General features: G+C 35.9%; 1 protein-coding gene across 9 annotated transcripts in view; it reads left to right on the top strand.

Moving 5' to 3' along the window:
• Positions 1–14,875, top strand: part of LRRC28 (leucine rich repeat containing 28) — a 142,011-nt gene that overhangs the window by 61,768 nt on the left and 65,368 nt on the right. For all 9 annotated transcript variants that reach the window (XR_010921281.1, XR_010921280.1, XR_010921282.1 and 6 more), the window contains 2 exons: positions 1,303–1,509; positions 10,716–10,818. Coding sequence is in view for 6 of the 9 variants with exons in the window: in XM_067555610.1 (XP_067411711.1) it covers positions 1,303–1,509; positions 10,716–10,818 (310 nt within the window). In the remaining 3 variants the exon portion in view is untranslated. The remainder of the gene's footprint in view (positions 1–1,302; positions 1,510–10,715; positions 10,819–14,875) is intronic.

Genomic DNA, 14,875 nt, shown 5'->3' with positions numbered 1-14,875 from the left:
AGTAGTAAAAATAATGTAAAATATAAATGCATTAGGTGCCTATGTTTATAGGTTCAGTACATAATGATGTATACATTTTACAGGGAAAACAGAAATAATAAACATATTTTTAAAATTCATAACTCAGCATAAAAAGACTCAGAAAATAGGATCACACAATCTGTTTGTATGTGCGTGCATGCAGACCTACAGATAACTACATTGAGTTTTACTTTCAAGCACATAATGATGAAAGTTATAGACAGTTTTTTATGTGTAAATATGAAGTGTTTGGATGGCTGCAGTTTTTTCACACTGATTACCATATTTAACCAGATGTATGAAATTTGGTATTGTTCTTAGTTATTTAAATTTACCTTAGACACACTCTGTTTTTTCTTCCTATATTTAAACATGTTGCCCAGCTGATAACTACTCCCCAAGATAAGAATTTGAGGGGAAAATGGTTATAGGGAATTTCAGAGCAGAAGAAAAGAATTGCTCAGTTCTCAGCCAAAGTTCTTACATCATAACACAAATATGTAGTATGGTAGTCTTGGCAGTACTAAAACAACATGACCAACTGATGAGCTTAAACCTCCTCTGTTTGTTTTTAATTGGTTTCCATAGAGTTATTGTAGTAAGAAAGAGGAAACTACATGAATGTAGCAGATCTGAATACACTCAAAATAATAGGAAAACTATTTTCCAATAATGTATCATTCATAATAACATCAAAGCTGACCACCAGAGCTTTCCTGAAACTTTGTATTTTTATCTTTTTTAATGTAATTACAAATCAGTGAAATTAAATGACTTAAAATTGTGTATCTTGGATCATATTTTTAATAAGATATCCAGAGAGATAACTGTAGAACTCTAGTTACAAATTTAGTGCTTTGGAGGTCTGTTTTTTCTTAATAGGTTTGAATGACACTGGTTTGCCTTATTCCTTATCTCATGCAAATATAAAATGTGATAGCACCTTAATCTTTAAAGAATTGTTAATGATATGGGGGAATTTGCAGTAAATGCTAGTTGTCAATTCTGGTATTTGTGAAGAAGCCAAGCAGTGGTAATGAGGGGTAGTGAGAAAAGGTGTATGTAGTGGGAGGAAGCATATGGGAGACTAGTGCTGAGTTTGGGAAGGTGAAGGGAGGCTGGCCTGGCAGACGGATGGAGTTGGCTAACAAATAAAGTAGAGGCTGCCATGTAGATATCTAAAGTTTTTCTATGAGCTGTATTTCAGTTAGTGTTTTGTCGTCCTGTTGCGGAAATACAATGATTAATGCCATGTTTGAATATTTAATGTTTTGATTGTAGAAGTCGGAGACCTGAAGGAGCTGCAGACATTGGACATTTCAACTAATCGTTTGATAGCTTTACCTGAAAGGCTGCATAAGTGCCTTTCCCTGCAGTACCTGAGTGCGGACGGGAATTATCTGTGGTGTGTCCCACGCCACCTCTGCCAACTCCCTAGCCTCAACGAGCTGTCCATGGCTGGAAACTGTCTTGCATTTCTGCCACTTGGTGAGTGACTGCCTTCCTTAGACAGCAGAGGGAAAAAAATAGAAAAGAAAACAAGCATTGTGAAAGCCCTCATTCTAACAAATAGTGCTTTTTATCCATGTTCTATGTACCTCTGAATTAGAGGAGGTAACACAGTGATCTAATTCTTAGGAAACTTGTTAGTAAATGAAAAACAAATTAACTGTTTTAAGATTGTGGTTTCATGCTTGAACAAAATATTAGGCCAGAGCAGTCCAGTTTGCTATATTTTAGTTGACTTACAAAGCAGAAGAATATTTCATAGACTAAATTAGTCTCATTCAGAAATGTAGTAGGGGGCGATTTAAATTCCATGGCTTTTTGTAATGACTTATCTCTAACAACTAGATCTGAAAACTTACCATTGAATCCTCATTTAGAAGTTTAACTATGCCATGGAAAAGCCAGTAACTGCAGAAGTTTCATAGCATTAGAAATATCAGCATTACATATCTACATATCAAGAAATGTCAGTATTACATATCTACATATCATACATTGTAATGGGTCCCCAGTGCAGCATCTATTTTGATGTTGTACCTAGGGACACACCAGGACATCTGCAGGAATCATGGAGGGAAATTACAGGTGTGTGGCCCTGTCTTCTAGGAAGTCGTCTGCATGTTCATGCATACATGCTGCCTGGCAGTGGTCTCTGCGTAAAGTCTCATTCTTCCCTGTGTAGATTATTTTTACTCGTAGTGGATTCTGCAAGGCCCGTCTCTGCTAGAATATGGGCACATATGAATGCTGCTTTTTCATGTGCTCCAAGTTTGGTTTCTGAAAACTAGAAAAAAGCCGTCAGATTTGGTCCACTGTGTTTGAATACAGTTACATTAACCCATATTAAAAACTAAATAAAAAGGCAGGTTGCTAAAAATGAAGTTGGTTTGTTTATGAATGAATTACATGATGTAAGTTGAAGATACAGGGCACCGACTATGAAAAAATACATGTTCTTGGCGTTTCAAGGAGTTCTTTTCAGCATAACAGCTCGATAAGTAGTATATTCAGGGATACTACCTCCTGAAATAGAGATGTTATAGGAATGATGTCGGAATATCCTGTCGACCACATGGCATTATGAATCAAAGAAAATAAACCCCATCATACATCAGCTAAATCCCACAGTGCTAACTAACATAGGCAAAATAACTCTTCCATCAACCGGATATTCCTCACTCTACAGGAACCTCTTCAGAAAAGAGAGAGGTCGTTTTTTTTGTTTTTTTTTTTAAAGCTTTGGAGAAACAAAATGCTCTTTAAGTTGAAACGTGAAACCCTGCTGGGGTCAAATTTTGTACCTTTTTAATTCAGATGTTTTCCTTACTTGATTAATACCTTATCTGTGAGAAAACAATGTCTTGGATCAGCCATAGATCTATTAAAATGTTTGTGTCTTTAGTTCAGAAGAAGGAAATAAACCCCTTAGAAAATGACACACCTAACTCTTGCTTTATTTTTAGACTCAAATTCAAAACACAGTCTGTTTAAAAGGAATCTTTAAAATAATGGGAAACATCGAAGACTGTCACTTGACCTTGCTCAGTAATTCTTAATAATAGTAACTCCCTGTTGAACATTTGGAGATAATTTGCAGTCTGTGAATGTGGAATTGAATAATAAAATCTGGAGTTAAGAGGAAAAGCAGCACAGAATAAATGGAAATGTTTAATTCCCTCCTAAAGAATCAGAAGATTTCTGAATGGTGAAGATTTGATGAAATACAGTAGAAAAGAGGATTGCATCATTGAAAACAAAAAGATTAAAGATGACTTTTGCCATTTTAGGAAAGATTTCCATTTATGTGTCAATATATGATATGCTTGTTGAAGTATTTAAAGTTTACAGGCACAATTTTGGCACTATTATTTTTACAACTCTTATATCTCTGCTGTGCACCCTTGCAGCCCACTTCAGTTGCACATTTTATAACATAGAACATGGTGTTTATCTAACAGGGTGTTGATAAGTGCCTTAGAAATACATGAGAGAGAAAGGGAATGATTAATACATTTTAAAATGCAAGGACATTTCATGGTGCTGAATACCCAGGATCCTCAGCATTTGACTCAGCATAAGTCGCTTGCACAGCTTGAAATAATGAACAAAGGCCAGTAATTCTCTTTTCCTAAACGCTTTACATATGCATTCTTATCTAAGGTAGGCAGTGCTTATTAACCCAAGGACATTTTGAATGATATACTCTTAGAAATTGAGTACAGTATAAAATCTGCACATTTAATCATTTCACAACTGGACAATATAAATTGGGTGTTACTAAGCATTCTTTGATCTGAACTTTTAGAAAATACCTGATTTTAAGATTTAATGCATTAAAATTGAGGAGTTAGGAAAGCTATTTAAATGATAGAAATAAATTTATTTTCTCTCTAATCTTTGACCAGTTCAGTTTAGACTGCTTGCATCATCTATCCTACTTTTGTTTTTGTGTGTGTGTGTTTGTTGGGACACCATGCAGCAGACACCAAATAGAGGCATGGTGATAATCTCAGCATGTGATTAGTGATACTCAATTTGCTTCTTAGAATGTGGTTTTTCATTTGTTAGTTTACAAATAACTCCTCATTTTCCCTACTCAACCAACTGTGATTTGATTCCCTAACTGTTTGTAGAACTGCTAATTTAAGGGACAAGGTTGATCCACTGAATATAGTATACTTAGATTTTCAGAAAGGCTTTGACAAGGTCCCTCACCAAAGGCTCTTAAGCAAAGTAAGCTGTCCTGGGATAAGAGAGAAGGTCCTCTTCTGGATCAGTAACTGATTAAAAGATAGGAAACAAAGGGTAGGAATAAATTATCAGTTTTCAGAATGGAGAGAGGTAAATAATGGTAACTCCCTGGGGTTTGTACTGGTCCCAGTACACTGTTTGATATTCATATTCATAAAAGATCTGGAAAAAAGGGTAAACAGTGAGGTAACAACATTTGCAGATGATACGAAACTACTCATAGTTAAGTCCAAAGCAGACTGCAAAGAGTTACCAAAGGGCAACAAAATGGCAAATGAAATTCAGTGTTGATAAATGCAAAGTAATGTACATTGGAAAACATAATCCCAACTAGACATGTAAAACAATGGGGTCTAAATTAGCTGTTACCCCTCAAGAAAGAGATCTTTAGAGTCATTGCATATAGTTCTTTGAAAACATCCACTCAGTGTGCAGCTGCAGTAAAAATGCTAAAAGAATCCTGGGAATCATTAGGAAAGGAATAGATAATAAGATAGAAAAGATCATATTGCCTCTATAAATCCATGGTACGCCCACATCTTGAATACTGCATGCAGATCTGGTTGTGCCATCTCAAAAAGGATATATCTGAATTGGAAAAGGTACAGAAAAGAGCAACAAAAATAATTAGGAGTATGGAAAAGCTTCCATGTGAGGTCAGATTAATAAGACAGGGACTTTGCAGCTTGGAAAAGAGATGACTAAGGGGCAATATGATAGAGGTCTATAAAATCATGACTGGTGTGAAGAAAGTAAATAAGGAAGTGTTATTGACTCCTTCTAGTAACCCAAGAATTAGGGGTCACCAAATAAAATTAATGGGCAACAGGTTTAAAACGAACAAAAGGAAGTATTTCTTCACACAATGCACAGTCAACCTGTGAAACTCCTTGCCTGAGCATGTTGTGAAGGCCAAGAATGCAACGGGATTCAAAAGAGAACTTGATAAGTTTATGGAGGATAAGTCCATGGATAAGTTTATGGAGGATAGACCAATGACTATTAGTCAAGATGGGCAGGGATTGCTGTTTGCCAGAGGCTGGGAACGGCTGACGGGATGGATCACTTGATTACCTGTTCTATTCATCCCCTCTGAAGCACCTGGCATTGGCCACTGTCAGAAGACAGGATACTGAGCTAGATGGACAATTGGTCTGACCGAGTATGGCCATTCTTATGTTCTCATGTTTTTATGGTTTAATGTGCTACTTCCTGACCACTGGCTGATCTTTACTGTGTAGAGAAGGAGGCAAGTTGTTTACCACCAGATGCAAGCTTTTTTACTAGGCATGTCTGGAAAAAATGGTTGTGTTTCTAAAATGTTACCATGTTTTAACTAATGATTTTGCAATTAATGTAGACGGTGCAAATGTTGTCTAAAAATGTTCACTGGTTATTGTCAATCTTTCCTAGTCTAGACATGTCCACTGTGGCTACTTGCAAAACCCCCATTCGGTCAGAGGAAAACCTGCACCTGCCTACTCATGGGCTGACATCGCAGATGTACCCCAGTAGTAGTCCTGTGCTTGTGTTGCAGTGCAGGGTAGACACTCTATAAGTGAGTCCTGTTGTATATATTCTCTTTTGGTTTTAAAATTCATCCTGCTTAAGTTTCAGTGTGCATGAACATTTTTTTTAAATAATTAAAAATTGGTATATTTGCTTAATAGTTTCATCAAATAGAATATAAATATACTATGCCACTCCCCACTTTTCAAGCAGATGCCTGAACAAACAGATGGGTGAACAAAATCAGGATTACTTACTTGTCTTGCAGAGGAGACTTAAATTCCTGAATATGCCAATTAAATTGGTCAGTTTTCTGAGTGCTGACATAAAAAGTACACTATTTAGATTTATACCAAGAAATAAAAGAGTACCCATCCAATTCTCTGGGGATCCTTGACAACTTTCTAAAAATATGCTAAAATGTATTTGAGTCAAACTATGTAACCCTATGAATCCTGACCAACCTCTGCACCTTCCTTTTGCTTGTCTCTGTAGACCCATGTGGTTTTACATTCTATATTAATAAGTGGGTTTAAGAATCCTGGTCTAGAATTAAAGATGAGACTACTGAGATAGATCTTACAGGTGACTCTTTGTTTGAAGAAGGTGAACAGGAAAATTCTAGAATCAAATGCAAATGCTACAACTTCTGAAAACAAAGATTCCATTGTAAGAAACTGGAGTCTGGGTTTTTTTGTTAGAATTAAAATGATGGTTTGTTGTGATTCATAACATGATTTAAATAAAGTAATTATAATGGACTATAATTTACAGAATGTGGTGACAGTGGCTGGGTATTATGACAGAAAAATCTTAATGTTATACCACTTTTTTTAGGGTTTATATGTGCTTTTCTTTAAGCAAATGGGTCTAGTAATTATCAGTGTACAGTAAACAAAGGTCTATCACAGTATATGCTTTTACTGTATGATTGCTTTCACAATACGATTAAAAGAGCATCAGTGCAGACACACTAGCTTTGTTCAGTCTTCAGCCATGTGGAATGCATATGCTAGGGCCTTGAGGTAAAAGAAACAAATAAATAAATAAATACAAATAGAATTGGGGTTTGTTCAGGACTCCTAGCATTTGGCCATTTCTAGAAGAAAGGTCTTTGATCTGAGAGTTGGGAAGGAGGAAAGTGGAAATGTTTTAGACACAGAGCGGTGCTTGCAAAAGCCACATGAAAACCTTCTTTGTAGCTTTAGCCCTTCCATAGATGGACAGCTTCTTTATTTTTTAGAGTTCAAAAGAAATGTGTTTATCAAAAAGCTTTTAACAATATTTATTGCCTGGTATAATATATAAAAACTAATGGGGATGAGGTAAAAAGAGCTGCTTAAAGTAGTAACGACTAAAATTAAAGTTTTTTGTGGTGGTGTTTGACCCTCTTTTAATCTTTAGAGGTTGGAAGGAGATGCATGGTTATTAATATAATAAAAGTTTCATAAGAACATGAAATATGCAAATGCATGCACTGTTGGAATTTGGAAACTTAAAGTTGAGGAGTTTTGCCCAAACTGAGATTGAGATGTTTGTGTCACACCCAGAAGTACTTTAGGTATGTGGGAAGTTCCAGTCCCTGTCTTGAAGAGCTTACAATCTAAATAATATCCAAAGAGGCGAGAAATTAAACATATCTCCTCTTCAGGCTTGTATGAAAAAACAACAGCTCTAGAGAATGGATTTTTAGAAAGATCCTAACCTGATTTTCACCCCATGTATGTCTATATATAAATACATTAAAAACAAGAACCTTTTGAATTTTCTTCCCTTCTCTCCAAGATTAGTAGGATAAAACAGTAGCACATCCAAGGCAGCCAGCAGCCCACAGTTTTCTATGCTGATTGGTATAACTGGATTCTGCAACATGATACTGCTTTTTTTTCAGCTTTTTGATGTGCTGCAATAAGTGTTATGCTTATATTGTTTTGGCTGCCTCTGTTCTAGTGCTACAATATTTTACATTGTACCCTACATTTATATTGTTTGTTTCATCAAGAAGGATCCTAGAACCTTTAACAAACTATATGTAGCCAACCTATAGTGAACCGATGCCAATAGCTATTTGAGGTGTTCGCTCTTCAGCAGTGCATAGCAGTACCACGCAGAACTTTGGGACAGGAAGTGAAGATTGCGGTGTCCACTGTATACTGCAAAGGAAATTGTGTGTGTATCACGTAACCTCCCAAGCAGGAATTTTTTCAGGACAGAGTGCCCTGTGATGTTCAAGTATTTCATTTCAAGTGAAGCTGAGTTGTTGAGAGCTCTATTATGATTCAGCTGAAGTCTCTGACAAAATTTGCAGTCTAAAATGGTGCAGGGTCAAGCCTTCATAAAAGTAATATATTAAATCAAATCACACTGACATTTTTACTCCACAAAGGGAATCTGATAGGTTTCCTTCTAGCACCAGCACTCATGGTCCAGCATTCAGATGCCCCTTCTTCCTTGGTGAGAAAGACTTAACATGACACTACTTGGAGACCTTCAGCGCTGTCATTTAGTGGGGCCAATTTGGCAGTTTGAGGAACCTCCCTTACCTTTTTTCTCTCCCATCATACCTGCCTTTCAGATAACTGTGCATTTCTTGCAGTGCTTCCATTTGCAACTGGCCTGCAAAAGGGCAGCTCACTCTCAACAGCACTGTGCTGCTGATAGACCACCACCTACCCCATATTTGTATATATTTGAATGTACTGTTACTCGAAGGATAACTACTTTCTTTTAAGTACATTTTTAAAAATACCACTTAGGAACAATCAGACCGATTCTTACAAGGTGAGCGGATTTTCTGTAAAGATCTAGAAACCTTAACATTGTCCTCTCTTGTAATGCTTGATTCATAATTGCCTAGAGAAAGAGTACGTTTTCAGATTAAACTGCAGCCTTGTTTCCTTGTTGAATTTTAGGACCCCTCCCCCATATTTTTTGTTTTCATGGTGTTTGATTGTCTCTGAAGTAAGTTGATCTTCTCTGTGCATATCTTTTGGGGTGTAATCCTGCAAGGTTCCTAGTGTCTTTGACTCTCTTTAAAGTCAATGGGCGCTGAGGACACTCATCTTGTGGGATCTGGAAAGCTGTAGTAGAAATGGAGTAAAATGTTAGCTTTGTGATTCATCAGAGTTGAATGATGGCCAGAGACCTATGCATAAATAAAAAATTACATTTATAAAACATTCTGACTGTATGTAGTAGTGGCTGGTGAAAAATCTTAGGCATTTTATCGCCCCAACCATATTAATAACAAAATGAGACATAATAGACAGCATTTACTCTTTGTATTTTAGTATTGGTGTTTTAGTTGTGTTCATGAAATGGGCAGAAGCTACAGAGTCTCTGAGGTTTCCTTTTGTATTTTCATGCCGATCAAAATAATTGCTGGTTGATGAAGATGGGAAGATACAGACGTATTCAATTTAGTAATGCATTTCAGACTGTTCTGCATAAATGCTTTCACAAGTAGTTAGGCCTTCAGAAAGGAGACTTGCTTTGCTTGTTTAAAAAAAATATTTTTACTACTTAAACTTTAGAAAATAACTGATTGTCAGAATCACTTTCCAGGCCTATGCTTTTAATTGAACTGAAATGTATGCATTGAATATACCCTTAATATTTGGAAAGTCGTCAAAGTTAGAGATGGGATAGACCACTTAGATCATCTAAAGTAATCAGTCTCTCAGCCAGTTCAGGGATGTTTCTAGAGTACATTTTCTAGTGTTTTGTTCAATCTGGATTTAAACATCTCAGGTTAATGAGTCTTTCACTACTTTCCCTTAGGAGACTGCTCCTCAGTGAATATGTCAAGCTGAAAGGAATTTTTTTCCCCTGGAAACCTACATTTTCCATTTAACTTATCCCATTTCTCTTTCTTGGACCTTTATATTCCAAACTAAATCAAACCTCTCCATGCTTGGGTGTTCATATTCTTAAATACTTGTAGGTTCTTAGCATATATTTCTCCCATTACTTATTGCTTAGCCATGTTATACATATTTGGCTCTGCTAAATATCCCTTACCAGCCGATCCCTCCAGCCTCCTGATAATTTTTATGAAAAAAATCTTAACTGTCAGTGCTTGAAGTATATTGACCGCTTAGTAATAGCCATAGGAAATGTTGGTTTGCATTTTTTTAGTTGGAAACAAGTATGTGCACTTTCTATAGTATAATAGTCAGCTGTCAATATCTGTATTTTGTTTTATAATTTTACTGTCATATGCAAACCAGTTTGCTTCAGTGACCAAAACTCCACTTCATTCATTCAAAATCTGCCTTCTTACATCTCATGCAATTTCAGTGATGTCAATCTGGGTGTAGTAAGTCAGCACTGAATTTAACCCGTTGTGTATAGTACTACACAATTCCTATTGTGTTAGCTGTCCCAACAGTTTGTCAATAAACACCTGAAAATCCAAAGGTGGCCATTAGTTTGCATTAGTTATAATGAATTTCATTAAATTATTATATTGTCTTGAATAATTCCATGAGGTAGGCCACAGTCTATTTCTTTGGAACTCTGACTTCCGTGGAATTATGTCAGTTGACACTAGCAGAGGACTTGGCCTACTTTTTTTTGAAAGGTCAGTTGTAGATGTTAGCCCAAGAGTTGTTTTGCCTTTTCAAATTTGCAGATTAACGCTCAGTAAATTCTTTTTCACAGTGACATTCCCTTCATAATGGGATTTACAGAAATGTTGGAAAGTTTTAGAGTAATTTTTAGAGTAACTTTTGTGGGTACCAGGTTCTTTTTAAAAATACTTTTTCCACAAATTTCATTTAGTCAAATTAAACTGACATAGAATAATATTTCGTATTCACTTACAGGGAGTCCAGTCAGCTTATTTTTATTTTAATTATATCTGCCAGGAATTGTCATTACTACATTTTTCTCCTCTCTTTCTCTTTTTGTCTTCTAAAACCCAGATTTAGGTCGTTCTCGGGAACTGCAATATGTTTATGTGGATAACAATATTCACCTGAAAGGGCTCCCTTCTTATCTGTATAATAAAGTCATTGGTTGCAGCGGGTAAGCATGAATTAACTTAATGTCTTGCATATCTTTATCTCCTAACGCTCTCCGTAAATACATGACTGTGATACAGCTGAACTTTATTTTGTGTCATTCATTCAGGACTGATGTTACTTTGAAGGGATTACTTTGGCTGCCAGTTCTATATTACTTTTGTAATCTGCTGCATTAATTTGCTGAACATTTAATATTTCAGCCTTAAGCCACAACAGCCAAAGCATTTATAGATATTTGTAGGAAACATTTACTGATAATGTAAGGCATGAAGCTGAAGACCATGTTTAAATTTGGCCCAAAATATAGGCTTCATAGAAACATGCTTTTCCAAAATCAAAGACCAATGGGTATATTCTGTGATTTTTTTTATATGTTTCATTGACCTTAAATAAGTAAACATCTCTTGTAGTGTTTGCATCCCATACATTGCAGCACTGGACTAGTCAATGGGTTCTCAGATCTTTGCCTAGAATGGACAAATTCTATAGAATAGACTAGAATTTCACATGGTCAACCTTTCCTTTCATTCATACTTGCATAACATCCCTGTAGCAATTATTTTCAGTGCTTGGCACTCAGTAAGTGAATAACTTTCTCTAAATTGCGATCCAACTTGTATGTATATTTAAAAATACCCTAAGCCATCTCATGTCTGTGGTTATGATGTGAGGAGAAAGTGTGCTCTCCAGAACATTAGCCTGTTTCATCTTTCGCTTATACTAGCTTAAATCAGGAGCAGCTCCACTGAAATTAATGAAGTTATGCTGATGCAAAAGTGTCTTCTGATTATAAAATTACTATGCTTAAATTAATTATAAACACCCCATTTATGATCCATTCCTTGTGTGTTAACTATTACACACCTGAGAATTTTTAGGGTTTTCCTGATAACCAGAGTTCATGTTCCTATTTATTCCTGTGACGTATAAGTATTTTGCAGTTGTATCACAATTTTACTGTTGCCAGATTGGTATCAATTTGTGCTGATCATAAATGATATTGAATTTGTGTTTCAATAAATGAAGTTCTCATATACCTATGTTAAATGTGTGTTTTGCTTTTTCAGAAATCTAAATAAATTGCAAACAATATGTTAGAGTGAATTAAAAGTTAAAGGAAACCATCATATTTATTATATATATTATTATTTTATATATATTATATAACAATATATAATAGTGGGAGAGGGTCAGAAAACTCTAGGGGTAGTGCTTAAAGGTGTGCTAAAAGGTTAGATCCAACAAGTCTATTCATTTTCAGTTATTTTGAACCCCATCCTTGCCTTTTCACTGTATCTTTAATTCTCCATTTTAATCTGTTAAAATGTTTGTATCTTAAACTGCCTTTATGCTAATTTTTTCAGTGGCATTGCTTCTCATCTTATTTTACAACTGTCTGCATAAACCAGATTTTAATTTGAATTAGTCCCCTTTAAAAGATGTCTGCTAGCATTCCTTCTCATTCACTATATCTTCATTTTTATATTATAATCAGATTTTATGTTAGCCTTTGGCTAATCACAATGGAACACATCAGGTCTAGATCAGACAGAGGCTAAAATGTCAGTAGCCAATAGTTCCTTGACTATATTTCCACTGTTTTTGCTTCTGGTGGAGCTGCACCAGTAGTAGCTACAATGGAAAATTTTATAAGTCTCATGTAGACAAGGCTGTACATGTTCAAAGCACTGCATAGACATTAACTAATCATAGCACTCCAGTAAGGCAGTGAGGAAACAGCTCCACATTGCTCTATGTGGTGGTTTTTGTACTTTCCTTAATATATTAATAAAAATGTAATAACTCTTTTTAAAAAATTATTACCAGCAATAAAAACCAATCCAACTGATCCACATTGTTCTCACCACTACAGAAAGAGGTCAGACACAGACCCCATTTTAGCACTATATGGGCTGCATTTGGGTACCTCTGATCTCCCCAATATTAGCCATTACAAAAGTGGTCAGTCCAAAGCAGTTTGACTAGATAAAATGCCTTTTTCCCCTCCTTGGCCAGATTTCATCTTTGTGAATAAATTTCTGTCCCTTCCCCCCAAAATAAAGACAGCATTTATATTTGCAAATTAAGAACAAAACTATTGCTGCATTACCAGAGTTATTTCTAAAAAGGTGCTAAATTAACAGGAGCTGCATTTTTTTTCCAGTTTCTTATATTAAAGGTGGTAATTTTATGACAGAATCTACTCCTTTTAGTAAGCAAAATAGGATCTCTAGATTTGTACATGCTAATAAAAGACACCACTCCATATTCTGTAGACACCTTTGATGTAACTTAAAAATACACTTTTATTTAGGGGAAAAAAATCTAACAAAAGAGAAACACCACTTGCTGGTAGCACTCTGATCTCCCCTTCGGTAAGGTAATTGTGTTACCTATATAAGGAACAGCATGCTCAAATGGAGTTGATAATGTATTGAATGGATATTGAAATGGTTTACTAATTATCTGCTAAAGTATTTCTTTGTCCTTTGGAATAGTAACCAATAGTAAGCTGATGTAAGGTCTTTACTTGTCAAGTAAATGGATTACAGGCCTGGAATGAAGATATGGGTGTTCAGTGCTTTATCTGGTCATTGTCTGGACAATGAAAACTGACACATTATTGCTAATTTAAAGTTAGGGCTCTTAACATTACTTAAGCAATTTAATTTATATTTTATCTTTGTCCATGAATCCTGCAGTCAGACTGACTGAAAAATCTTCTTTATATAAGTGATGATCTCAGCATTTGAAATTTTTTGTTTTCACTTTCTGTGGATTGGATTTACTGTTCATCCACTTGGATTGATCAATTTACTGCCTTGAGCCTGTCATTCCTTCTGAACATACATTATCATAATACGTATTATCATTCGCTTTACTCCTATGGTTTATTTACTAAACTCTTTTGCAACTCCACTTTTAATGTGGAGTTTCAGTTTTTCCTAGCCATACACAGGATCACTAAGTACAAAAGAGAAACAATACCGTCCCCTTTCTTATCTCGGGGTTCTTTTTTGTGCATCCTTCATGCCTATTAATAACCAGTTATTATTCTTAGGGAAATATTTTTCTTCTGGCATGTCCTGGCAGAGGTTTATACAGTTATCCCCTTAAACATTTTACCATCCTGTTTTCCAATCTTGTGGAATGGAGAGGTGGATATTAATATCTTAGCCCTTAAGGTAGACATGAGGTCCAGTTGATATTGAAGTAAGTATTCAGTGTATTTTACCCGTGTGTTTACTATTGAGGTTATTAGGGGTTTGATCAGCTAAATTCAATTCATCACACCAGAAAATTTCCCTTCCTTTGCGTGTACTGAGAGATGCGATGTTGTGGGTTTACTTGCTGGGATAACTCTCTCGGCACAGGTTGTTGGGCCTGACATGATAGATTTGATTTCTTAGTTCTTGACTTCCCCTCACCCCCTCCTTAGTACTTTTGTAAGGAAAGTTAAATATTGATTGAAGTCAATAGAGAGGTTTGTCAGTCTGCTCCTTGATACTGCTTTCCATTCCTCAATTCTCTGATGAGGTTTTCATCCACTATCCTGTGGAGTGGAAGTTCCTTGTTATCTGGGATGTGGAGTTATTTTCCTTTTTCAAGTCTATTGGGATCTGGTTTCTTTACTTGGGTTCTGGGTCCAGTACGAGGAAAGGTTGACAATTCAGTTACATCTCCCCTTTTCTTGTCCATTTGTTGGATCTCACCTCAACAAAGGTTGCTCCTTTGCTTGGAATTTTTGAGTTGTTATAAAAAAAATACCAATTCCTTCGTGGTGTTTGTGGCTTCTTAATAGTTTGAAGAAACTGCAGCAGAAATCAAGTATGGATTTTTTTTTACCAACCAACTAAGCTGCTCTATTTGGATCCACTGATCCAAAGAACTCCCCTTCTTCTGAACATGGGTTGGAAAGGGCAGAGTTTGCTGGGTTATCTTCTCATTTTAGCCAGGGCAGTCTTTTCAGGGGAACTCTGTGGGAGAGGGATAGTACAGTACAGCAGCATCCAGTGGCACTTAAAGCACTAATTGCCTTATGGCTATATTTTACCTGA

The sequence above is a fragment of the Emydura macquarii genome, unplaced genomic scaffold, assembly GCF_026122565.2.
Source record: "Emydura macquarii macquarii isolate MOO-44397 ecotype Brisbane River unplaced genomic scaffold, CSIRO-AGI_Emac_v2 contig_1644, whole genome shotgun sequence".
NCBI lineage: Eukaryota > Metazoa > Chordata > Testudines > Chelidae > Emydura > Emydura macquarii.
Note: the sequence above shows the minus strand (reverse complement) of the source record. Positions and strands in the feature narration are given on the sequence as shown.